The sequence below is a fragment of the Eucalyptus grandis genome, chromosome 2 (genome assembly GCF_016545825.1).
Source record: "Eucalyptus grandis isolate ANBG69807.140 chromosome 2, ASM1654582v1, whole genome shotgun sequence".
NCBI classification, from domain to species: Eukaryota; Viridiplantae; Streptophyta; class Magnoliopsida; order Myrtales; family Myrtaceae; genus Eucalyptus; species Eucalyptus grandis.
Genome location: NC_052613.1, coordinates 15550650 through 15574338, shown reverse-complemented (window position 1 = coordinate 15574338; position 23689 = coordinate 15550650). Strand labels below are relative to the sequence as shown.

The 23689-nt window shown below is 42.1% G+C and overlaps 6 protein-coding genes across 8 annotated transcripts; 1 reads left to right on the top strand and 5 right to left on the bottom strand.

Annotated features, from left to right (window-relative positions):
* Nucleotides 1-1490: 1490 nt before the first annotated feature.
* Nucleotides 1491-3614, bottom strand: LOC104429368 (photosystem II D1 precursor processing protein PSB27-H2, chloroplastic). Of its 3 annotated transcripts, none has more exons than XM_010042242.3 (4): nucleotides 3461-3614; nucleotides 2748-2865; nucleotides 2011-2423; nucleotides 1491-1919 (listed from the first exon to the last, which is right to left on the bottom strand). In XM_010042242.3, the coding sequence occupies exons 2-4, from the start codon at nucleotides 2857-2859 to the stop codon at nucleotides 1782-1784; spliced, it is 663 nt and encodes a 220-aa protein (XP_010040544.2). In that variant the 5' UTR covers nucleotides 2860-2865; nucleotides 3461-3614; the 3' UTR covers nucleotides 1491-1781. The 3 variants fall into 3 exon arrangements, with proteins under 3 accessions (XP_010040544.2, XP_010040545.1, XP_039162164.1); XM_010042243.3 differs by having other exon boundaries at nucleotides 2011-2407; XM_039306230.1 differs by having other exon boundaries at nucleotides 2748-2874; nucleotides 3461-3602.
* A 1776-nt stretch (nucleotides 3615-5390) lies between these two features.
* LOC104430737 (preprotein translocase subunit SECE1) lies at nucleotides 5391-7555 on the bottom strand. Its single transcript, XM_039306091.1, has 2 exons — nucleotides 7496-7555; nucleotides 5391-6315 (listed from the first exon to the last, which is right to left on the bottom strand). The coding sequence occupies exon 2, from the start codon at nucleotides 6305-6307 to the stop codon at nucleotides 5744-5746; it is 564 nt and encodes a 187-aa protein (XP_039162025.1). The 5' UTR covers nucleotides 6308-6315; nucleotides 7496-7555; the 3' UTR covers nucleotides 5391-5743.
* A 1472-nt stretch (nucleotides 7556-9027) lies between these two features.
* Nucleotides 9028-10011, bottom strand: LOC104434651 (late embryogenesis abundant protein D-34). Its single transcript, XM_039306816.1, has 3 exons — nucleotides 9685-10011; nucleotides 9288-9578; nucleotides 9028-9195 (listed from the first exon to the last, which is right to left on the bottom strand). Exons 1-3 carry the CDS (start codon nucleotides 10009-10011, stop codon nucleotides 9028-9030), a joined length of 786 nt encoding a protein of 261 aa, XP_039162750.1.
* A 3093-nt stretch (nucleotides 10012-13104) lies between these two features.
* On the bottom strand, nucleotides 13105-14115 carry LOC104430740 (late embryogenesis abundant protein D-34). Its single transcript, XM_010043464.2, has 3 exons — nucleotides 13759-14115; nucleotides 13364-13651; nucleotides 13105-13272 (listed from the first exon to the last, which is right to left on the bottom strand). The coding sequence occupies exons 1-3, from the start codon at nucleotides 14113-14115 to the stop codon at nucleotides 13105-13107; spliced, it is 813 nt and encodes a 270-aa protein (XP_010041766.2).
* Nucleotides 14116-16996: 2881 nt separating this feature from the next.
* LOC104424475 (pentatricopeptide repeat-containing protein At4g14820) lies at nucleotides 16997-19527 on the top strand. Its single transcript, XM_010036913.3, is given in 3 exon segments — nucleotides 16997-17589; nucleotides 17823-18460; nucleotides 18463-19527. Coding segments are annotated over 3 exon segments (2184 nt in total). The 3' UTR covers nucleotides 19416-19527.
* Nucleotides 19528-19758: 231 nt separating this feature from the next.
* On the bottom strand, nucleotides 19759-21788 carry LOC104424466. The gene is made up of 3 exons (XM_010036900.3): nucleotides 21007-21788; nucleotides 20711-20860; nucleotides 19759-20282 (listed from the first exon to the last, which is right to left on the bottom strand). The coding sequence occupies exons 1-3, from the start codon at nucleotides 21706-21708 to the stop codon at nucleotides 20007-20009; spliced, it is 1128 nt and encodes a 375-aa protein (XP_010035202.2). The 5' UTR covers nucleotides 21709-21788; the 3' UTR covers nucleotides 19759-20006.
* Between the last annotated feature and the right edge of the window lie 1901 nt (nucleotides 21789-23689).

Sequence of the window (23689 nt, the reverse complement as noted above, 5' to 3'; positions counted from 1 at the left end):
TCGAATTGCCTATGTTGCTTCTCGGTTTTAACTTCGTGTACCGTTTAGGAGATTTTTGAGATTGCAACTAATGTAATAATGATGTACATGTAACAGTCGCATATGCGCATCTCGTGAACTTTCTATCGAAAGAATAGGACCACAATGCAATGGAAAAGGCTTTCAATGGCAGTGTTGCCGGTCGACTCTCAAGAGATGAGAATGAAAACATTGGACTGTTCCTGTAGAAAGTCTTCAGCATTACTTACGTGCAAGTTTGGTAGGCAGCAATAAGTTTGATTCAAATTATAAATTAGGATATAAAAGTGAATGATGTTACATGTATGTGGGGCATTTTAATATCAAGGAAACTATGGATGGTGAGATTTGGGCGACTTTGGAGTTTTTGTTTACAACTATGAAGAAGTCACGAAGGATTTAAGGCGAGGAAAACTGCCAGTACAAGTTTGCAGGCTAGATCAATCCAAGAACGTGTCAACAAAATTTTATTTGTGCTGTGCTTCGCGTGCCATTTCTTTATTTCAAGTCTTTTGCAGTGGTCTTCCATTGAGGTTGGCCACTCTCCTTTTACGTGCATCCATGTCTTCTTTCTCTCCTCTCTCTCTCTCTCTCTACCTAGCTATTTATAATCTCAAGGAGTTCCAGTTCATCACTCGCCTGCACGCGAGAACTGCTACCGGTTCGCGAATTGCTCGTCTCTGCAATGCAGAGGGAGGCATTGGAGACGTACTCGGGGCTCGTCCCTCTCCTCTGCCGCGTGGTCTGCCGGGTCAAGCAAAGATGGGGGTTCCGGCGGCTCTATGTCGATGAAGAAGCAGGGATGGTTGCTCCTGTCGATCAGAGGCGGTTCAGAATTATAGGCATCGCGGTCATCATGCTCAACAAGTGGAGGAACATTGTGCCCAGAAGACGTCGTCGGCCTGTTGTCATTTCGAATTAGACTAACATACGTAATTTCGAATTTTCTTGACCGCGAATTGTTTTTTCATTCTTCCTTATCTTTTCGTGTTCTTTAACAAACCCAATTGTTTGGTTCTTTCTTTGATTGCAATTGCAACTCTTCTTTGAATTTACTCCAATGACATGCCAAACTCTTAGAATCTAGGCTAATGCAGTCATAGACAAGATTTACAACAAGTTTGACCAAAATAAATTTTTTGTCCGTAAAAACAGTCGCCTTTGAGGCAGAATATTCAGTCCATGATCTAGGTATATTACCGTGAAGGAGAAGCAAATGTGCATAGCAGAAAAGAGAACCGCAAAAAACAAAATGATTTCTTCAAAAGGTCATTGTCTTCAATTCTCGGTTACTTGGAAAATAGCAAAGGTAGCAACATAAGAAATTACTAAAACAGTCGTATTTTATGTTCAAGAAAGACTAAAAGTGATCTTCCCAGTCATCACCAATAACAGATTATAGCTTTGATGTAATCACTCACTTCAACTTCATCCGCTTTCGCTTGCAGAAAAGTAGAGATTGGAATGTTCAATGACTAGACGATGAGCATTTCACTGAGAGATGGCCCTGAAACTCCAAATGAATTGTTTTGGCTTTGTCGATCTGAAACCACTCTCAATCAAAGCAAGCCTTAACACATACTACAGCAAAAAACAGTACTCAAGGCTTTCTGGGTAGCTATGCTCATATAAATATTGCCATTGGTGATCTAGATACAAAAAAACTACTTGCTGAAGGCCCTACCCTTTAGAGCTAGAACTGTCAATGCCAGTGAACTAATAACAATGATGGTTCTGAAGGTGAAAAAGGACTAATGTTTTTTTCACAAGAATTCATCAGCTTTACTCAGATCGGCCAATATTTCGGACTTAATCTCTTCTGGGAGCGGGGCAGATGGGCCCGCCTTCGAATAGAAACTCGCCAAAGACCGAATTGCCTTCTCGAGCATTACATAAGATTCCTGCAGAAAAGCCATGGAGAACAAAGTTGGGGGAGAAATTCACAGATATGTGACTTAAAAGCTTCAGCCATAAAACATTGAGAATGCAAACCTCGTTTGCAACTTCCAACTGTCCCTTCCAGTTGCTCAGATATTCTCGGATTGACTCCTTTGCTGAATCCGCTGTCCTTCTGAACTTTGCATTATCCTTAGGGTCTTCCTTCAATGATTCACGCAGGGTCTTCACGACCTCTCTCGCTGATTTCAAGTATGCCTTTGGCAATACTTTTCCTGATTTTGTCTTCTCATTAGGATCAAACAGAGATTGGATGGCCCCAATGACTCCTTTATCTTCATCTTCCTCTGAAGCTGAATTCTCCTCGGCTAGTACCGGTAATGGGGCAAAGACATAGCTCACAGGTACAACAGAAGCCAGCGAAGAACCAATGCAAATAATGGCATTTCGACGACTGAATGTTGGTTCCTCAAGTGGCAGCACAACTTGATACCTAGATTGTAGTTTGTCTGTTACAAAATACAGTCATGAAAATGCACATAACAGTCTAACTAAAACTCACCGGGATTAAGAATTCTTAACCTGGTCAAAGCAGGAAGACACAAAGAAAAAATTCTGAATTTTAAGTAAATCAATCTTCCTGTTAGAGAATCACTATCAGGATGTACAATTCTGCTGCCTTCCTATTGAAAGGCCCAGTGTTGGTTCAAAAGATAAAGAAAGTAGGGAAGATACAGCAATGATGTCTACAACAATCAGTAATCAGTGACATGGCTGCAATAAGAACTTTCTGAAAAATAAGAACAAGATACTTTGATAAACTTCTGACTCACATTCACGGACAAAGTTCGGGATTTTCTCTGGGACTCCAGAGATTGTAGAGGGACATAACTTTGCAGCAACAGTGACAATGGCCATCCTTGATGCGAAGTTAACAGCCCACATTCAAATCTGGAAGAGATGGGGAAAACAAAATGGTATCCACCCAATCAAACTCCAAAAAATATGCTCACACCGAATTAAATCAACACAGCTGTATCAGCATACAGACCAGCTGTGCCAAAATATATTGAAAGAATTGCACTTCTTCAAAACTCACCTCCTCCAAAATCAAAGGACAGGGGAAAAAATGGGGTTGAGCACATTTGGGTTAACATCCTGAAGAATTAACAACTGCCCAGGTGATATTCGCAGTCGAGTTACATAATTCTTCAGAAAAGGCCAGCCAAAACCTAGTCTTCACTTGCTAAATCTATTAACCAAACCATGCTAATCTAGCAAAGCACTAATCCCAAAACAAGGGCCAATCTGGAGACACCCTTTTCATCCAAACTCTTTGTTTTTTTTTTTTTACCTATCTGGTTCTTGATTCAAGTTGCAGCACGACCTCAAGAATCACAGTGTCAGCATAAAGAAAAACGAACAAGCAACTGTCTGAAGTCACAAGCAACTAAACAGGCTCGGATGATACGAAATTGGCAAGAAGATGCCAAAACGAAATTTGGAACTACTTGACTCTTAGTTGTGCTTGAGATGAAAGCATTACCTAGAAGCTCGCGGAGTAAGCGTGACAATGGCTCCATAAAAAGGTTGCCGGCGCTGTGGTGTCGCTGGTTCTGTGAAAAAATGAGGTTGCTTTAGCTTTGGGGAGATAAGGTATTTTCTGTCGGATGGCGAAGAACGGAAAACACAAAAATGGCATTTCTGTGTTTTTTCCTTTTTGGCTGTCTTTTCTTGGGAGGCTAAGGTTCTTTTCGTAAAATTTCTAAAATCTCTGTCGATTTATTTATTTCCTTTCGTTTTATCATGATTTAATCGCGTTCTAAGAGGGGTGCAACAACCGTGTCCGATCATACCAATTCAATTTGAACTTCACTGTACAATTGATGCAAGACTTAGTTTGGTGAGTTTTCGACAGCAACGAATTTAAGTGAACTCCGCAACAAGTCTAATTCGATGATGATGAGACACAAATAATTGAAAATTGGGAGGAACTGTAGGGACGAACACCGAAAGCTAGCCCCTGCCAAGGTGCTTCATCAAAGGATACCTACGAAAAATACCCTTAGGCACGTGCAATGCCGCCTTCGAGGAGAAGAATGTTTGGTCTCTAGAGGACATTCTAGCTCCAGATGATGCTAATGATGTCACATGTAGTGGTGAATTAAAAGGCAAATCGTCAAGTGGGAGGAGTCACTTGGGAAGAAACCGGCTCTAACGACCACTTCAATAATAACTTTTTGTATAAATTTCATGAATTATATGATGAGAAAGAAATTAGGGATGTTACAGTAAAATGAAAATATCAGTATATTCTATTCTTAGGAACATAGATTTGTACAAGTAACATTATTTCCTTTAGAAGAGCACAGATATTCTAGTAAAATGGCTGCCGAGTCCAGGTCCCAAGTACTTGCAAGACAAATTTCAGACTCGTCCCAAATCTTTATAGGTTTTGTAAATGAAATCACAAACACATCTTGCAGCCCTCAACCACAATCCGTTCAATCGCTCTTAGGATTTGGCGTGGAATGGATTCGCTATTAAACGCGATCTACCAACATCCCTAATGTCAAAATGGCACTACTATTATGTTTATATAAGTGGAATTCTCGAGATATTCCATTTGCTATGGAACAAAAAAAAAAAAAGTTTCTAGCAATTCTATTAGGAATTGTAGTTTGATATTCTTGTTTGCTGCTAAATGTACTTATCGATTGTTCAATTTACAGTATGAGAGAATGAGACACATCCCAACGAACAAATACACGACATGAATTTGATATAAACCCATTAAATTTTCCTGTACTATCCAACTCTATATTCCCTTTAGGCCTTTGGAGGGCCCCAAACCCCTTCAGAAAATTGCCAAATACTATTTGCATTTGTCCAATGAATTTTAGAGCCCATGAACTAAATGCATTTAAGAATTTTAACTTTTAACCTCACTCAGTTGCAGTTTTTAACCAAATCTCTTGGAAGAGGTTTGACAAGATGATATGGTAGAACATGGTGGCTACTCCTCTGGAAATTAGTAAATTGAACATACTCATGTTTCAGACTAAGCTGTTCATCTTTCTTCCATCTGTTTTGCTCTTAAGTACAAGGTTATCAGCTTCTGAACAATGGAAATGCTGTACAGAGTCCAAAGGGTGTTTAACAAAAGCGGGTTAGTTTCAAAATTTAAGACATGGAACTTCAAACCAGAAACCACGTCACTATGGAAATTTAGGGCTTTGCATTGCTGGCACCAAGGAAGAAGTCATTCATTCTACTACAGATACAGAAGCAGATCACGACTGTTTCTAATTTTTGCCCAAATCAAGTTCAGCAGTCTTTTATGGTTCACCTCCGAATTACAACTGCAATTTACTTCTCTTTTCATTCTACACGTGAAAAGATACACACCTTAACAATCCACGAGTCACTCTGTTGAACTCAGCTGTCTAGGCAAAATATGTGGAGAAAGAACTACAGAGTAATAACAGCAGAGTAATAATAGTGTTCTCATGATTTACTCAGGCCATAAGTCTTCATCTACAATAGATTAAGAACATGAAGGATTGATCTTGTCTACATTCAGCAGCTTTATCATTACTTCTACAAGACTTAGGATAAATACAAAAATGCTTGCCAGCCATGAATATATTCATTTGACTTTGTGAAATACGAGACGAGTACACTGTGCTTTGGAACATGAAAGCCTCACCCAACCAACATACTACTTGTCTCAATTCTTGAGCAGGTGAGAAAAAAACCTTAGCTTGTCCCATGAGGAAGGTTCCTCGGCCTCACAAACCCTTGCACTCTCTGTACCTTTTTCCCACTTCTAACCGAAGAAATCCTGGATTCCCTTGCCTGCAAAAACTTTGTCCGACAGCTCTGCCAAAATGGCATTCAAGGTGAGCAAGGTGACACTTGATCCAGCGATTACCCCCAAGACAACACCAGTAATTCCCAACACCTTGCCAAATGTGGGCCACTCAATCTCCCCAATCTCCTCTGCCACACCACTCAACAGATTGCCATCTGCTTTCTCCTTCCTCTGCTCCAACGCTTTCTTTATCTCAGTCCCCAGCTCGGTCAACTCAGCAGTCGACTCGTTTGGTTTTTGGTCAATCGATTCAGTCTCTTTGAAATTGTCTCTGTTTTGAACATCTGATTCAGTGCTTTCCTGGCTCTCCTCGACAGCCCTAACAATGTGGGACTGCCTATGAGTATCGCTGTAAAGTAGAGAGCCTTCACTACCTATTGATGGTCTGGAATTAGCCAAAACACAGGTGGATGGCAACTTTGCTCTTTCCCGAAGAGTTGATGCAAAGGGAAATGGCAAAGGAGTAGAAATGGCCATTTGGCCAGTTTTTGTGGCTCTGGAAGAAACAGAAAGGCACATGTTTGCACCTACAGCAACAACAGCCATCCCTGATGTGGTATTATCCACTGCTTCAATGCCAAAACTGGTAATGGGAAAAAAAACATCTTCTATTATCAACAACTATCATAACTATCGGCTCATCTTCAAGATGCAAATGCACAGAAAAATGCCCACCCAACAAATGGAAAAGAGAATGGTACCAAAGAAGATCTCTCTCTCTCTCTCACGCATGCACACACGCATGCACACATGCCTGCCTGCATGCACACATCTGTGCGTGTGGATGCAGGCATGTTGCCATCACGCTGACCTTGCTTACTTCCCTCAAGACGAGAAAATGACAAAGCCCACCAGTTCCATTTACACAAGAGGTTTGGTTTGATGTGCAATGCTAAATATCACAGCCTAAACTAAAACAACCAAACTAGGTTATTGCTTCAGTAAGCTTTAGTATTCTCATACTAACTCTATGCTGACCAATATCATTCTAACATCATAGAATAGGCATTGTGATATAGCATGCAGTAAGAGCAGGAACCCTAAATAAAGTGCTTCCTTTTTTCCTTGAGTGGTGTGCTAGCATAGTCAGACACAAATCATCAAGAGTAAAAATCATGCTATTTTTGTTAGACACGGTTCCAGTTCCCCTGTGAACCAGCCCGCTATAAACTTTCATGGACTAGTATCTTCGCATCATTGACTGGCAGAAACAAGTCAATGAGCAAAATCTAGCAACACCCACCACCCTACTCTCCTGTGCCTCATCCTGTCATCTCGATTTAAAAAATGCTGGAACTTCCTTCAAGTGCCATGGCACATTTGAGACTCGCAAACTCTATATTCTTCCCTTCTCATTTTAGTTCTAGAAGGCAGAAATACGCAACGAAAACCAGCATGGAAATTTGACCGAACACTTCGAGGGCATTCGGGATCAAAACAGAGCATCCCCGTCGACCATCGTCCGCTCGACCGCAATCGCGAGAGAATCGCGTTTCGAGCAGAGGAACCGATCTACGACGCGCCCAAGAACCCGAACCGAGGACGGAACAAGAGGGGAACCCGGCGCGCGCAGATGGGTACAGAGCCCGGTGCTTCTGTTCCTGGACTCGACCCAAGAGGCGGAGCCATTGGTGGCAAAAGAGCAAGAAACGGTGGCGAATTCAAGAAGCAAAAGATATGCGCAGAGACGGAGCATGAATGGCATACCTCCACGGCCAGCACGCGGCGGAGCAGCGCCACCGGAGAGTCGGAACTTGAGAGGGAGAGAGAGAGAGAGAGGGAGAGGGAGAGAGGGATGGGTGAAGGGAGGGGAGTTTCTGGGGATAGAGTTGACCCTGGGCCTGGGTCTCGGCTCGTTCTGGGCCTGGGCCTTGGCCTTTTCACGGACGTATCAGTTTGTCCGCGAAGGGCACTAGTAATTAACGCAATTACAAATAGGGAAAAAGGCCAAAAAAATAAAAATTGCTAATTGGGACACTTATATGACATATTTACCCCAAATTTTTCTTTGTGACACGAATAATGCAAACTTATACATATATGATACAACTATCTCAATTTTTTTTTGCAACACTAAAAATTCCAATTTATTTATTTTTTTTTTTTTTTTGGTGACAATACATTTTGAAGGTAAACATATTACATAGAGTATAAATTTGAGGTTTTTGGTATTACAAGAATTTTGTAGTAAATGTGTTATATTATACAAGTTTAAGGTTTTGATACCATAAAAGAAATTGGAGAAAATGTGTCATTAGGTTAAGATTTTTTGTTGGCTTTTACCTTAAAAATAATAAAAGAGAAAGCCAACGCATTTTGAAATTTGAAAAATAACATTTCAAAACTAGCATGATTTGAAAGGAAATATTTATATTTCTAGAAAAACAAAGGATCGTTAGAATACTTACTAACATTTTAGTTTAGCTAGTGCTTATTTTGTGCACCAGATTGGATGGAACGAAAGCATTCTGTCTGAAAAAGAAAAAGAAAGCATATAAAAAGTACCATTCTCACACAAGAAATTTGATCCCACTTGAAAAAATAACGCTTTTCTGATAATACGTATGAATGCTTAACTTTTCTATGTATTTCACCCCATTATTTTATGGAATTCGAATCCATCAAATATGTGACAAGAATTTGATATTACCTCAATTTGAAAAGCTCAAATTAGAACTACCACTTCTCCAAGTTCTTTGATGCACAGCTCTATTTCAATCATCGGAGCTGGTGATGGCTGATTATAGTGTTCACTAAGCAACGCATCAAGACTCGAACTAGCAATCGAAGCTCAATTCTGATGGGTTTTGTCTGAATTTCTCGACTATTGCTAGTTTTTTAAATATAAATACCCAATTAAACATAACGCGTGGATTTTTTAATGGAGGGGCAACCTAAAAGTCACTCAATAAATCAAATTGGGCAACTTGATTAGCACTACCTCATCAATTTGCGATATCCAAGCGGTTCGCAAAACTAATTGCGGTTCGCAAAACTAATTGCATATTCGAATCGTTTGTACAAAAACTCACATAAATATTCGTGAAAGAAAGGACATTGAATTTAACATTACTTTTAATATTTCATCTTACGTGAGATAAAGCTTGCACTAAGCACAAGCTCGTATTATACAAGCAAACCCCGTCACCCCAAAAAGGAAAATGCAAAACGCACGAAGGAAACCTCTTGCTCTAAACAGAAACACTACCACCAGGAGGATGAGAGCTTCGCTACGTCCTTCACGGACTGGCGACGCCCTCGTTGAGCCTCACGGCCGCCGCCACCGACGCCGCCACCCCGCCCGGGTGGGCTGCCTTCTTGCCCCCCGTCCTCAGCTCCGCATCCATCACCCACTCTGCATCATGCCGGTTCGCCGCTCTGTCCGCCGGCAGCTTCAGCGTGGCACCCTGCGGAAACACAACGCCGCGCGGATTGAATTTGAGAAACGGTCGTTTCCGACATGCAAGATTTTGCGTGCATCTTTTGTCCGAAGAATTACCGTGAGAACTTCGGAGATCCTGATCTTGGCTTCGTCCCTGCGCGTTCCCTTGTTGTAAGCCGCCGCCGTCTGAGCAGAATCCGCCAAACCTCCGGGGATGACCACGTTGCTCCCCGTCACGCGCTGCTCGGCCACGAGAATGGCGGCGGCATCGCTCGGGTCCACGGGCTTGTCCCCGGCCGATTGAGCGGCTGCTTCCAGCGCCTCGCCGATGGTTATCGCACTCTGCTGGGTCACCTGCGACTCCGCCCCTCCCGTCGCCGACGCGCCCTCGACGAACTGGCCAATGACCTAATGAATTCGAACGGAAAATGTTTTCGGTGAAATCCGAACAGATGACGACCTGGATTTCTATTTGATCTTTTGTTTTGCTTTGAAGAAGAAATAAAAGATGAACCTGTCCAGCTACTCTTTCGGTGATGGTGCGCTCGACCGTGAGCCCCTCTTTTCCGGCGACTTCGGAGACGTCCCCACGGCCGACTAGCCCAGCCCTCTCGTTCCATGCTGCGGCGGCCCGCATGGTGTCCGCGGGGCCACCCCTCTGCGGCTGCCCGAGCACGGCGGCCTCGGCGGACTGCAGCATCGCCGCGTCCTGCGGCGCGATGGGCTTCGAGGCGAGGTCGCCGGAGACGGAGAAGACGTCGCCGTACTTGATCGGCTCGACCCCAGGTTGCTGCTGCTGCTGCTGCTCCTCTCGCGGCCTCCTCGGCTGTTCCTGGCTCATCTTCGGTGGAAAGCAGGGATGGCACTCGGTTGCGGGTCGAATGATTTCTCCTCTCTTGCTTTCAGAATCGAGCTCGACCGGCGTCGGCTCTGGTAGATAAACAAGTGCGACAGAGGGGGTGACATGGCGGTGCAACAATACACGTGGCGGGCTCTGCAGACAGGCGTTCATGGAGCTGGGACACGTGGCGGAAACCCTCATAGGAATCTAGGCTGCGACAAGCGGCTTGCTGGAATCTTTCGGTGGGGCTTGTCATCCTCGTGCTAGAAACACGTTGAACCGCAAAACGTGGCAAGACCCACCGTTCATTTACGTTCTGGAAGAAGGCAGGGAATACGCCACGAGAACTTTGCACGGGAATTTCATCAAACACTCTAGGAGCGTTCTATCGTTACACCATCGTTCGTCCCCTCTCGACCGCAAGCGATCGCGGAAGAATCGCATCATTTCATTTTGAAGAGCTGATCGGAAAGACGCTTTTTGAAATGGTGCTAGGGAGAACCCGAAATAGGAAGGACCGGAGGAGGTTTGGCAAAACGTACGCTCAGGATTCTTTTTTGTCCCTTGAATCATCGAAAAAAAGCATTCCATTTCTTTTTAACAAGAACAATTGGCATTTACGTTGTGGAAATCGTGCTTTCCTCATTGATTGCATTCGAAGAAAATCAACGTGAAGTCATTTGTTCTGAAAATTCACAAAACTATTGTTCGAGATCACGCTAAAATTGCGCATCGGAGTGAAATTGTCTTCCGTAAGTCCGATTTCCAAATTACAAGAATCTCTCATGTCACAATAAATTTTAAGAATCGCGTTTCAATCTCGAAGAAGAGCTGATCGAGATTTTGGAAAAAGTTGAGTTAGACCGTTTTTAATCGGATTTTGCAGAGGACCGTTTTTTTATTGTGAAATACGGAGGCGGTGCTATCTTGGAATCGTCTTTAGATTCGGAGCCAGTGGGGGTGCAAAGCAATAAATGGAAGATAGAATCAAGAAGCAGACATGAGGCACGAATGGCATACTTCCTAGCCATACTTATCATAAATTAATTTTCGTAAAAATTATAAAATTAATGCATCCGTATTACATTTAAAATCTAAATGACCGTTCTAAATCTATTTTGGGTTTTTTTAATCAATTTGAGTTATATATGGCATGAACGTATTAGCTTAGTAGTGTTATATAAAATATGGCACATATGTGTCAGTTTATGATTTTTTTACATATTAATAGTTCTAATTTGATATTTGTTATGTTAAATGTGTTATAAATACACAATGTAGGATTTTTTAGATATTAACCCTAACGTAAAAGAATATCAACGCGTATTGAAAATATCATGCTTTCCAATAGAAATACTGATAGTTTGGAAAGAACGGTAGTAATCTTGGATAAGTGGCCTAAGGACACTTTTTGACATTTTCCTTTTGCTAGTTTGTACAAACACATCGAATATATCGAAAGCACTCCACTTGAAAAGAGGCAAAAAAAAAAAAAAAAAAAAAGGTGAAAGAGCCGTGGAAAGGCCATTCTTACACCAGACATTTGACCTTATGGACAAATAACTTTTTTAGAGGCATAAATTCTTAATTTTGTGTGCATTTCACCTCTTTTTATTGATTTTTTTATGGAATTCGAGACATTTTCTTTTTCAGTTTGAAAAGGCTCAAATTAAAAAAAGCCCTTTCCAAAATCCTTAGTGCATATGACTGTTTCAATTGATTTGCCGGGGAATTAGACAAACAGTCACAAATTAGTAGAGATTTTTTTTTTTTTTTTTTTTTTGTGGAAGAATTGGTACAAAATTAAACTTTACTTTTTATCGGAAAGAGAATTAAGATTTTTTTTTTTTTTTGGGTCATATAGAATTAAGACTTGAGATATGTAATAAAGGCTCACAAATTGAAGTCCAAAGTAACTGAGCCGATTTGCGCATGCCTCATTTTCTAAATTAATCTGTTGAACGGCTCGCATCGTTTGTATTGCATATACTAATATCCATAAAAAAACAAAAGGAAAATGAGTTTAATATACTTTTTAACTTTTATTTTACATGAAAACCCGTGATGGAGCAGCGCTTTCAATTAATTCGTATTTTGTCTCATCACGAAATTTTTGCTATTTTGGGAGGAATTGTTGCTACTTTAGGATGATACTAAACAGCCAAAGGTTGTATACGGTATTTATTTTTATATTATAAGTTTTTTCATATCACTTCTTTTTAAAGAAAAAAAAAAACGAGAAATCCTATGCATACCCAATTAGGATATAACCCCTAAATAATTTTTTATTTTTGAATAGGAGGAACCACTTGCACCGCCCGACGCCCGCGCCGTATACCCCGGCTGACGTTAGCGCATGACCCATCACCACGGCGTTGCTTAAGACCACTTAGCCCATGACCCATCACCACGGCGTTGCTTAAGACCACTAGCGACAATGCAGGATTTGAACTCATCCCCTTCACGATCACGAAGGAGATGGAAATCCAAGCCAACGTGGCTACCACATGGGATGGTTAAATAAAATCCTATTCATGCTCAGTTAGGATATAAATCCTAAACCACGCTGTGTAGATAAATTCACAAATAAATTCACAAATGATTATTTAAGTGTCAAAAATTATAAATTTGAATCGTTTAAATACTAAATATTATTAAATGTAATTAAATTTTTTTTTTTAAAAATTGGGCAAGTCATATTTAAATTTTAATTATAAAAATTACGTGACATTCGAAATTTCTCACCTAGCATTGAGAAAATTAAGTAATAAGTAATTTTTTCTTATTTGACTTTTAATTGGACTGGCAAAATTTTCTAACACTAAAATAAATACCACCTTACCCATCTTTTAGAAGTAAGTCTTAGTACTTCTAGTATCATTTATTTTATTATTTCCGAGTGATTTTTATAGAATTCAAAGTGGAAAAACTCCAACATACATCACTCACGAAAAGCTGCACTAAGAAGAACACGTCCATTACACAGGCAAACCTCTTCATCCCCCAAGAGAAAAAGCAACGGCAAAAAGAAAACCGTCTTTTAGACGGACGCAGTTAAAAACCGAAAGAGGAAAAGAGCTTTCACTACGCTCTTCACGGATTGGTGATGCTCTCGTTGATTCTCACGGCCGCCGCCACCGACGCCCCCACCCCGCCCGGGTGGGCGGCCGCCTTGTTCCCCGTCCTCATCTCCGCATTCACCACCCACTCCGCATCCTGCCGGCTCGCCACTCGGTCCGCCGGCAGCTTCGCCATGGCGCCCTGCGAAAGAACAACGCCAGTGTCATGTCGTGGCGTCGGGTTAATCTTACATAAGAAGATTTTACGTTCATCTTATACCCGAAAGAATTACCGTGAGCACGTCGGAGATCTTGATCTTGGCATCGTCCCTGAGCGTCCCCTCGTTGTAAGCCGCCGCCGTCTGAGCGGAAGCGGCCAGACCTCCAGGGACGACCACGTTGCTCCCCGTCACGCATTGCTCGGCCACGAAGATGGCGGCCGCATCGGCCCGGTCCACGGGCTTGTCCCCGGCAGATTGAGCGGTCGCTTCCAGCGCTTCACCGATGGTTATGGCACTCTGCTGGGCCACCTGCGCCTGCGCCTCCGCCGCCGGGCTGCCCTCGACGTACTGGCCGACGACCTAATGAATTTAAGAGGAAAATTTTTCGATTAAATCAAACGGACGATGACCTAGAATTTCATTAATGTTTTCGTTACTTCCTCAAGAGGAAAAAAAAGAAGATAAACCTGTCCAGCGACTCTTTCAGTGATGATCCGCCCGCCGGGGACTCCGGTCTCAGTGACCGTGATCCCTTCTTCTGCCGCGACGTCCGTGCGGTCCCGGCGGCCGACGAGCCCAGCCCTCTCGTTCCATGCCGCCGCGGCCCGCATGGCGTCTGCAGGGCCGCCCCTCTGCGGCTGCCCGAGCACGGCGGCCTCGGCGGACTGCATCATCGCGGCATCCTGAGGCGCGATCTGCTTCGAGGCGAGGTTGCCGGAGACGGAGAAGACGTCGCCGTACTTTATCGGCTCGACATCAGGTTGCCGCCTCTGCTGCCGCTGCTCCTCCTCCTCTCGCGGCCTCCTCGGCTGCTCTTGGCTCATCTTCAGCGAAAATAGCGATGACACTTGTTTTTGAGTAGAAGGATCTTTCTCTCTCTCTCTCGCTCTCTCTCTCCAAGTGATTTCGGTTCCGGTAGATATAAGTGGTGCGGCGAGACACGTGGCGGATGGACGACGGCATACGTGGCGGAGGAACGGTTGACGTGGCAGCGCAGGGAGGGCATACGTGGCGCTGGTATATCAGCGACATCTTTTTCGGCTCGTCTTCCCTCGACCGAATGTACCAGTCGGCGAACGGAGGAACTCGATTTCAGCCTTTTTTTTATTTATTTGTTCGGTCGGTGGGTCCTACGTGACCGAGTGGGTGAGATTAGATGAACTCGTGAAAACTTGGCACGGACGTTCGTTTTTGGTCAAATTAGCCGGTCATTATTAACCCACTCAATTTCGGCCTGAAGACCCGTTAATAGATGAATCAGGTTGAATGGTTTGACTCTAATAGATTAATTTTAACTCATTTTGACCCGTTTTCATGTACTCTGGTACTTAACCCAACCCATATCACTAAATTATTTTAATATTTAACATGCTTAAAGGGGAAAAAATGACAAAAAATCTTAAACCGATTGCATTTGTATTAATTCAATTTTAAAATTTTCAATTTGATTAATATAATTTTAAAGCATCTTGCATTGATACAAATTTAATGCATTTGGTCAATTTAAGCCAAAAATTGCTAATATAAACATTGGCCATCTAATATTGCATGACACTGATGTATGCATTTTTAATAATATTTACCTATTTAAATTTTTCTGATTTTTTTTTATCACTTTTTTTTTTTTTTTCTATTTTTTTCCCCACAACAGTGGGCCAATGAGGTTGCCAACCAACCTTCCAGGGCTACAAGCAAGGTTTGGGTGAAGGCCTCCATCCTCTCACTGGCCATAGGCAAGGGCATTGGGCCCCTCCCCAGATCAGGCAAGGGCCGTGACCTCGCCTAGACCAGGCGAGGGCATAGAGGCGCTCGCAGCGTACGCTGGCCAACAAACGAGGGTGTCGGCCGAAACTTTAAGAAGGCAACCCTTCGGTTGTGATGACGGTCGGAGCCCGAAGATGCACCGATGCAAATCCTAGTTTCTTCATTTAATCTTCTCATGTAACTTGTGAAGTTGTTCACGGATGCTCTCAAATTATGGTGTGTCATTGTCATCGAAATTAAAGGAATGTCGGGGAAAAGAACTCCCGATTGCCACCTCGGTCCGGAACGAGCTTGCTGTTTGCCCGGCGATGAAGGTTCACTTAGGGGATCGACGGTGCTCCCGATTGGCTTGGTCCTGCTCGTTCGGCGATGGGTTCACCAGGGGGATGGCGCACTCTCCCCCGGAAGATTAACAGGGACGATCGAGATTGTCCATGATCAAATGGAGATGGATTGGTTGTTATAGGGAAAAATAGTACAACGGCCGGCTCAACATGGCCTGTTGATTGAACAGGTCGGGTTAAGCACGGGCTGAGTCTAGCTAGGCCGTTGCGTGCCCTGACCGGCACGAGCCGATAGCCACCCCGAGCCGTAACCCTTGATTCCGATGAAGGCCAGGTGCCAATGTCACGGCCTCATCTCTCTCTCTTCTCGTTACAGGAGTCTAGAGAAGGCCGATGAGCACGACTGGCTATTGCCATGAGTGAACAGTCCAGCCACTTTCTCTCTTCTTATACCCTTTCTTCTTGAATCTTCATTGTTTTTTTCTTGACTTGGCACTATTGTTTTTATAGGTTTTTTTATTTGGCGGAAGATAAATAATTGAAAAAACACAAATAATCGTTTATATCGCTTATATTGCTTACAAAAATTAATAAATGGAATATATTTTTATTGTCCACGAAAATATTTAAATAAAAATTATTTTCGATAATGAAAATATTTTTAATTGATTCATTATTTCTAGCCATATAAGCAATTCCTTTAAGAGAATGTTTTCCAAATTATATATTTTTCGTGAAATAAATGAAGTCTTAATATATTTCACTCTTTTCTTTTCTTAATTATAAAAGTCTATATAAGCATTTTGACACTAAGAAGTGTCAGGTTATTAAAATGAACAGTGTAGCCATCTTGGTATTTCGATGGCACTCTAATCACAGCTAAAGGAAAGATTAAGTTTCATAAATTGAGATAGTTTAAGGACCCAGTGGCAAGGGTGAGGGCCCCTTGCGAATCGTGAGGCCATAGGTGGTCGGTTATTATTAAATATATTTTTATATATAATACAAAACTTAGAGGAAAAAAACATTTTAAAGAAAAATTTAATATAATTCATTTGACTTTAGAGTAAAAGACTTTTTAAAAAATAAGACAATTTAAAAAAAAATGTATTTATAGCAATTTCATTATTTATTTTATTAGTATATTTATATTTTCATAAATCTTTAATTTATTCAATTTGTTTCTTGAACTTTTGATATCTATTCAATCATTGAATTATATGAAATTATCCAATATTATCAATGTAAATCTAAATTAATGAAAGGATAATATTTAATATTTTTCTAATATTATAATTTGGGGACCAAATTGAACAATTATAAAAAGGTTTAGGGACCACTTTGGGAGCCACATTATAAATTAAAATAAAGTTTATAAATCATTTTAAACAAATTAAAAGTTGAAATCATATTACACATCTAACCAAAGTTTAGAGATCATTTATGTAGTTATCCCCTAAGAACTTCATTTAGCAAAAGCAAAGGAGGTTACTAACTACTTATCCCTTGCTAAAATCATTCCATAAATGTACTAGATGAAATCTGAATCTTCGTGCGTGGATTTCATGTGTCCCGTCGTACTTGACCGTCCAGTTTCGATCTAACACATGGTCCGGGATCCATTTGCATCGTCACGCCACGCTTCAGTTCGCACGCCATGCAAACGCTGCCCCATCCTGCCGCATCCTTCCCTCCTCCCTCCTCCGCCGCCGCCGCAACCGCCACAACCGCCGCACTCCACACCGCCCTAACCACCGCCACCACCCCGGCACAGCTCAAACAAGTCCACGCCCAGATCCTCCGCCGCACCAACCTCAGCCACCCCTCCGCCGCGCCCCTCCTCGTCCACCTCCTCCTCTCCTCCCCGAGCCTCGGTTATGCCCTCTCCGTCTTCCGCCACGTCCCCGAGTCCTCGAAAACCCGGGTCCTCAACAAGTTCCTGCGGGAGCTGTCCCGGGGCGACCGGCCCGGGGATGCCCTCGTTGTGTTTGACGAAATGTGGAGGGAGGGTGTTGTTTTGGATAGGTTCAGCTTCCCTCCCCTGCTCAAGGCGGGCTCGAAAGAGGTGGGATTAGTTGAAGGGTCGGAGATTCATGGGTTGGTCGTTAAGTTGGGGTACGGCGGTGATCCTTTTGTGCAGACCGCTTTGGTCCGTATGTATGCCGCGGGTGGGCGGATTGTGGATGCGCGTTTGCTGTTCGATACAATGTCGCAGCGAGATGTGGTTTCTTGGAGCATTATGATTGATGGGTATGGTGATTTTCTTGCTGTTTCATGTACAGGTGCACCTGATTCTGTGTCCGTTTGTGATTATGGCCTGCAGTAATTGAAGGCGATTTTCGCTGATTGTGGGCAATCATTTTCGTAACATATTCCTTTGACAGTTGAGAAGCCGAAATGCAGTAGTCTCTTAAATGCATCACGCTATAGATTGCTCTTGCCCTGCCATTTTATTTCATCCGAATTATCTTTTGATATGGCAGATTCTGTCAGAATGGCCTCTTTGATGAAGCAATGTCTCTGTTTGAAGAAATGCGGAGGTCTAACGTGGAACCAGACAAGATGATTCTTTCTAGCATACTTTCAGCTTGTGGTCGGGCCGGTAATTTAAGCTATGGAAAGAAGATCCATGATTACATCACTGAGAATAATGTCATACTGGATCCCCATATATGGAGTGCCCTCATCAGCATGTATGCAAGTTCTGGTTGCATGGATTTGGCTCAAGAGCTTTTTGACAGCATGTCTCCTAAGAATTTAGTTGTTTCAACTGCCATGATATCGTGGTATTCCAAAGTTGGAAAAATTGAGAATGCACGGCTCATTTTTGACCAGCTGGATGAAAAAGACTTGGTCTGTTGGAGTGCAATGATCTCTGGCTATGCTGAGAGTGATCAACCTCAGGAAGCTCTCACTTTGTTTAAGAAGATGCAGATGTGGGGAATAAAACCTGATCAGGTCACAATCCTTAGTGCTCTATCTGCATGTGCTCATCTTGGTGCATTAGATCAAGGCAGATGGATGCATAAGTATGTCAATGAAAATGGATTTGGAGAAGCTCTGCCTGTCAAGAATGCCCTTATCGATATGTATGCCAAATGTGGTAGCTTGGAGAGAGCGCAAAAGTTTTTGAGAAAACTTCTAGCAAAAATGTGATCTCTTGGACCACTATGATCAATTCTTTTGCGATGCATGGGGATGCGAATAATGTCTTGAGGTTCTTTTATCAAATGAAAGAAGAAAATGTCAAGCCTAATGAGATAACATTTATTGGTGTGCTTTATGCTTGCAGCCATGCTGGGTTGGTTGAGAAGGGCCAGGAAATCTTCTCATCCATGGTTAGTGAACACAATCTCAAACCAAAACATGAGCATTATGGTTGTATGGTAGACCTCTTTGGGCGTGCTGGTCTATTGAGGGAAGCTCTGGAGGTTATAGAGACAATGCCTCTGGCTCCTAATGTTGTCATATGGGGTTCCTTGATGGCCGCTTGTCGGGTTCACGGTGAGGACAAACTAGGAGAATTTGCCGCCAAGCAGCTCCTCAAGCTGGAGCCAGATCATGATGGAGCTCACGTAGTCTTATCGAATATCTATGCAAAACACAGAAGATGGCAAGATGTCGGTGAGTTGAGGCAATTAATGAGACAGAGGGGCGTATTCAAGGCGAGGGGATGGAGTAGGATTGAACTAAACAATGAGGTACACCAGTTTGCAATGGCTGATCGGGATCACAATCAAGCGGATCAAATCTATGTGAAATTAGATGAGGTGGTTAGAGAGTTGAAGCTTGTTGGCTATGCTCCTAGTGCCCATTGTGTTTTGGTTGATGTAGAGGATGAAGATAAGAGTGAAGTGGTACTTTGGCATAGTGAGAAATTGGCAGTTTGCTATGGCTTGTTGATTGAAAGAACAGGATCATGCATCCGCATAATAAAGAACCTCAGGATATGTGAGGACTGTCATACTTTTATGAAACTAATCTCGAAGGAATACAGAAGAGAAATCATTGTGAGAGATAGGACTAGGTTTCACCATTTTAAAGATGGCATTTGCTCTTGTAGAGACTATTGGTGATTGTACTTTCCTATCTTTTCCTTCCAATATTAAATCGAAATCCTAAATTCTACTGTAGTTGTTTGTCTGTAAAGAAAACATTCATGTAGAATGCTGTTCTGTAATTCCAAAACTCTGAGGTGCAAAAAGAGTCTGCATATATGCCGTGTCCGTGCCTACTAGGCTTCATGTTTGGTACGAATGCCACTTGAGCTTGACCACCTACCAAATATCATTAGATATCTTTAAAGCGGAAATGTCAGCAATTGCATGTTTAGCGAACTTTGATTTCTGTGGATGTTTATTGATGTAGAAGTTGTGCATCCTGGGCATTTCTGAAACTGTCAGCTATAATTCTGTCTGGTAACATGGCAATCAGAACTTAGCTCTTCAAAGCTACTAAAACTTTACAATTGCTGTGTCGCATAAGTACAGTCGTTATCTAAAACTTGTTCGGACTTATGCTGTTCAAAGCACAGGCTAGAAAACAAAAGAATAGTCAAAATCAAGAGCTATTAATTTCACCATGTGAATGCTGCGCAGAAAAACCAAAAGAGTTTCTCATAAGGGATGAGACTCTAGAACCGAAGCATTCTGCCGCACACAAGCTCCTCAAGTTGGGACTTTTGCTCTGATCTGCCCAGGATGGTCCTCGAAAGCAGGTAAATACCAAAGCCGTCGATTCATTCGTCCAATTGCTACCGTCATCTGGTACTTCAAGAACTCCAGTGCTTTCATTAGAAATCCCGACTCATCCAATATCGAGCTCCTTTTGTACTCCAGAATCAAAGTACCAGGATCAAGCTGCACAACAGACGCAGACCATTTTCCGTGCACCCAAGAACTAGTTACCTTTCGGATGATATAGCCCATGTTTCCATTGCTCCACTATTGAACAGAAGAAAATATACCCATGAGCGGATGGTACGACACGGACAGAATGGAAAATGAAGCTGAAATGCAAAATCTTTCTCAAGTTTTCAGCTCATCAGTAAGGCATGCAGTGAAAAGAAATAGGCCCTTTGAAAGATTGCAGTTCAGTCAGTTGCTACAACAAGATGAAAATTAAACTGCAAGCAATGCTTCTAGCAATTGCACGAAACACGTAATGGCCCGTACACATTTTGAAGGTCATACAGATTTCTGACCCTCAATTACTTACATAAGGCCAAGTAACCTCAAAAGATAGAACCTTATCATGCTAACAAAACAACAATTTTCTCAACAGATTTTGTTGCGACTATAGCCATTTCGGATTGTTATTAGCTCTTATTTTATGGGACAACGGACAAAAAGAAAATGGTGCTGAAATTTACCTCTGTGACTCTGCCTCTGATGACTGTGAATGATCTCGAAGACGCGCCGGTTGTGAGAAGCCCAGCGGTCTGCAAAGGCCATCCCCATATGCTCACCTCTTCCGCCATCGATTTGTACAGTGTGCACCTAGAATTCAATAGCAGACCACCCTGCAATACAGTGCTTCATCACTTCTTGAATCAGAGTCAATTTTTAAGGAGCAGAGAACCTCAGTTGCATCACTTGAGAAATTCAATAGCAAAGAAATTGGTTTGTAAAAGAAAAAAAAAAATAAAGAACTGAACTTTGTTCAAACCTGACTGATCTTCCACGCAGAGTTCTGGTCACTGCAATTTAAAACCCTCCCTTCAACCAAACCCCTCAACTCTCCCTGCAAAAACCTGATCTTCCAAATCACATCACTTACTCTCCGAGACTCCACACCAATCTGCCTCACCGCATCACTCGATAGCTTGGGCCTTACAGCAGCTGAGACCACCCACCGAAGCCCCAAATCCGCCATGAATATCATCATGAAACACAAAGCCCACCACAGAAACCTATTCTCCCGCCGCGACCCCGACTCCAGCTTCACCTTCTTCTTCTTCTTCCCCATCTCCTTCCCCTCACGCAACGCATCAGCTGATTCCGAGCTTGGCAGACTGTCCACCGTCTTCGAGACACTCGACCCCGGGGTGGACAGAACGGCCGAGTCGAAGGACACTGGGGCACGACGCCGCGCCATCGCCTGCGAGGAAGGGGAGAGCTTAGTGAAGGAGCTCTTCTGGACGCTGGCGGGCAAGAGATCGAGGGTCGCGTTGATGCTGGCCAAGCACATCTCGCAGTCGCAGTTGGCGTCCTTCCGGCATCCGGGGAAGTAGCAGCTGTCCCCGGCCTTGGCGGCTCCGTCGTCCCGGATCGGCGTGGAGGATGTGTTGGCGCTGGTGGTCCCTGATTTCGGAGTGACCGACGAAGACCACGACGACGACGACGAGGAATCTGAGAGAAGCGCTTTCATGGCTGCGTTGGATCAGTGCCTGTTGATTGTTTGATTCTCTCTCTGGGTGTGTCGTGTGTTTTCGGAGCGTGTCAGATTTCGTGGAGGGGTTTTGAAATTTGAATTCTAACGGTCATCTGCGAGCCTTAATGGTCGGGTTGATGAGTCCGTGCGGGTCGGATCCGGTAAAAATCTCGGACCGACCCGAGTTCCACTTTAGGGTTTAAGAATAAAATAGTAATAGAAAATATTTATTGGGGTAGGTATTATATAAATTAAATGGGCCAAGCAGGAATTTTAGGAAAAAGATCTTTTAGATCTCTTTCCTTTTTTTTTACAATTCCCTAAAATCGAAATATAAGAACTCTTGCTTAAAATCGCTTTTTTTTTTTTTTTTTTAGGTACATAATTCCCAACTAAAACAAAAAGAAGTTTAAAGCAGTATATGGCACTGATTTTTGATTAGCTATTACTAATTATAATTGTTTACAAGTGCGCTGGAACCAAGAACCTAAAACTTGTTACAAAAATAAAATAATTCTAAAACTTAATAAATTAATTATTTGGTGATTTTTGTCATCTTCGTCCAACTTGAGCAATGACAAATGATAAAATGAGATTTTTACCATATTTTGAGGACATATAGTATAAAACTAAAAAAAAAAATTATATGTTTTTTAAGAAAAATCAGATTACATTCTTTTTAATTAAAAGTTTTAAAAAAGAATTAAACTAATGTTTCTGATATTACAAATAATACAAAAGTTACTTGAGGAAATTAATAAAAAAAAATCTAGTTAATGCCTTGGGAAGTCCAAATCAGTTCACATGGGAAGCACATGCTCTTATTTTGAAATGCAAAGATCTGTTATTGTCCTTCTTAAGTATTCGGGTAGCCCATACTTAAGATAGGCCAACTCCCATTTATCGATCCCTACTATCTTTTCTTAGTTAGTGAAATATTTCATTTTCCAGCCTATACACACACACATGAATGAAGTACAAGTAAATTTCCAAATAAATTGGAAGAAATAGTTACACATATAAATCCATTAATAATGATTAGTCACAAATCATACCCAAGGGAATGTCTAATAGATTTGGTGTGTTCGACGCTGGTTCCCTCTCCATGATGTGGATGATATAATAGTTGTTGTCCTCTTCTTTATGTTGAGTACGTTCGGCTGGAGTCAAGTTTTGTAAAAACCAATCATGCCTTACCACTTTCATTTCTAAATTGACAAACTTGACCCATTGTTTTCCATGATCTCTTGTCCAGCATTAAACATGGATTTTGATGGTGACATAGACGTGGATGGAGTCACGATGTCACAAACCATGGTGGAAGGCATCGGAAAGTTGCAGCCCTCTCCTCTTCCACTATATTAGAATGTCAACATTATCTTTATCAAATCTTTTAATGTATTAAAAGTGATTTGTCACAAGTTACATCTCCATTCAATTTTAGTAGATGAAAACAAAGAACTAGCGAAAAATACTCAAGTATTCCTCTTCTTACCAACTAGAGCCTATAAAAATTTCGAGGCACTATTCAATGAGGGTGTCATCTTTGTCCATAGGGAAAATTTATCTTATCAAATCAATCGGAAGATTCAACATAGATATTGCGAGGCCAATTCCTCATCGTTGCCAATATGTCTACCATTTGGACCTCTTCACCTAGTGCAATTTTTTAATTTTTAAATATGAAACAATGAGAGTCTTGAATCCCTCTAATATAACCTTCATTTAAAGATGATAGACACTAAAAAAGCAAGCAGAATGTCTCTATAATATTTGAGAAATTTCTCCTTCATAGCCCATATTGTTTTGTTGAAGAAGCGATCACCCTCCTTGTTCGCCAATTCAACAAACATAATGTATAGAAATTGATGTGGACATCGAGCCATATCGATGAGGAGGTACTAAGGACCCATTGTCTATTTCTACTGGTTTGATCACTCGAGCGTGGGCTAAGCAATTTAGGCAAGCTGTTGTTATC

Bases quoted from the DNA above. Each gene is read 5' to 3' on its own strand.
- LOC104424466 (XM_010036900.3), bottom strand. From the start codon at position 21,708: ATGAAAGCGCTTCTCTCAGATTCCTCGTCGTCGTCGTCGTGGTCTTCG. The intron at 20,861-21,006 runs GTTTGAACAAAG...ACTGTATTGCAG, and splicing joins CTGCGTGGAAGATCAGTCAG to GGTGGTCTGCTATTGAATTC. The intron at 20,283-20,710 runs GTAAATTTCAGC...TCTGTTCAATAG, and splicing joins TCAGAGGCAGAGTCACAGAG to TGGAGCAATGGAAACATGGG.
- LOC104430737 (XM_039306091.1), bottom strand. From the start codon at position 6,307: ATGTGCCTTTCTGTTTCTTCCAGAGCCACAAAAACTGGCCAAATGGCC.
- LOC104434651 (XM_039306816.1), bottom strand. From the start codon at position 10,011: ATGAGCCAGGAACAGCCGAGGAGGCCGCGAGAGGAGCAGCAGCAGCAG. The intron at 9,579-9,684 runs GTTCATCTTTTA...CGAATTCATTAG, and splicing joins CCGAAAGAGTAGCTGGACAG to GTCATTGGCCAGTTCGTCGA. The intron at 9,196-9,287 runs GTAATTCTTCGG...GTGTTTCCGCAG, and splicing joins GGATCTCCGAAGTTCTCACG to GGTGCCACGCTGAAGCTGCC.
- LOC104429368 (XM_010042242.3), bottom strand. From the start codon at position 2,859: ATGTGGGCTGTTAACTTCGCATCAAGGATGGCCATTGTCACTGTTGCT. The intron at 2,424-2,747 runs GTGAGTCAGAAG...ATTTTGTAACAG, and splicing joins CCCGAACTTTGTCCGTGAAT to ACAAACTACAATCTAGGTAT. The intron at 1,920-2,010 runs GTTTGCATTCTC...GCTTTTCTGCAG, and splicing joins AGTTGGAAGTTGCAAACGAG to GAATCTTATGTAATGCTCGA.
- LOC104430740 (XM_010043464.2), bottom strand. From the start codon at position 14,115: ATGAGCCAAGAGCAGCCGAGGAGGCCGCGAGAGGAGGAGGAGCAGCGG. The intron at 13,652-13,758 runs GTTTATCTTCTT...TAAATTCATTAG, and splicing joins CTGAAAGAGTCGCTGGACAG to GTCGTCGGCCAGTACGTCGA. The intron at 13,273-13,363 runs GTAATTCTTTCG...GTTCTTTCGCAG, and splicing joins AGATCTCCGACGTGCTCACG to GGCGCCATGGCGAAGCTGCC.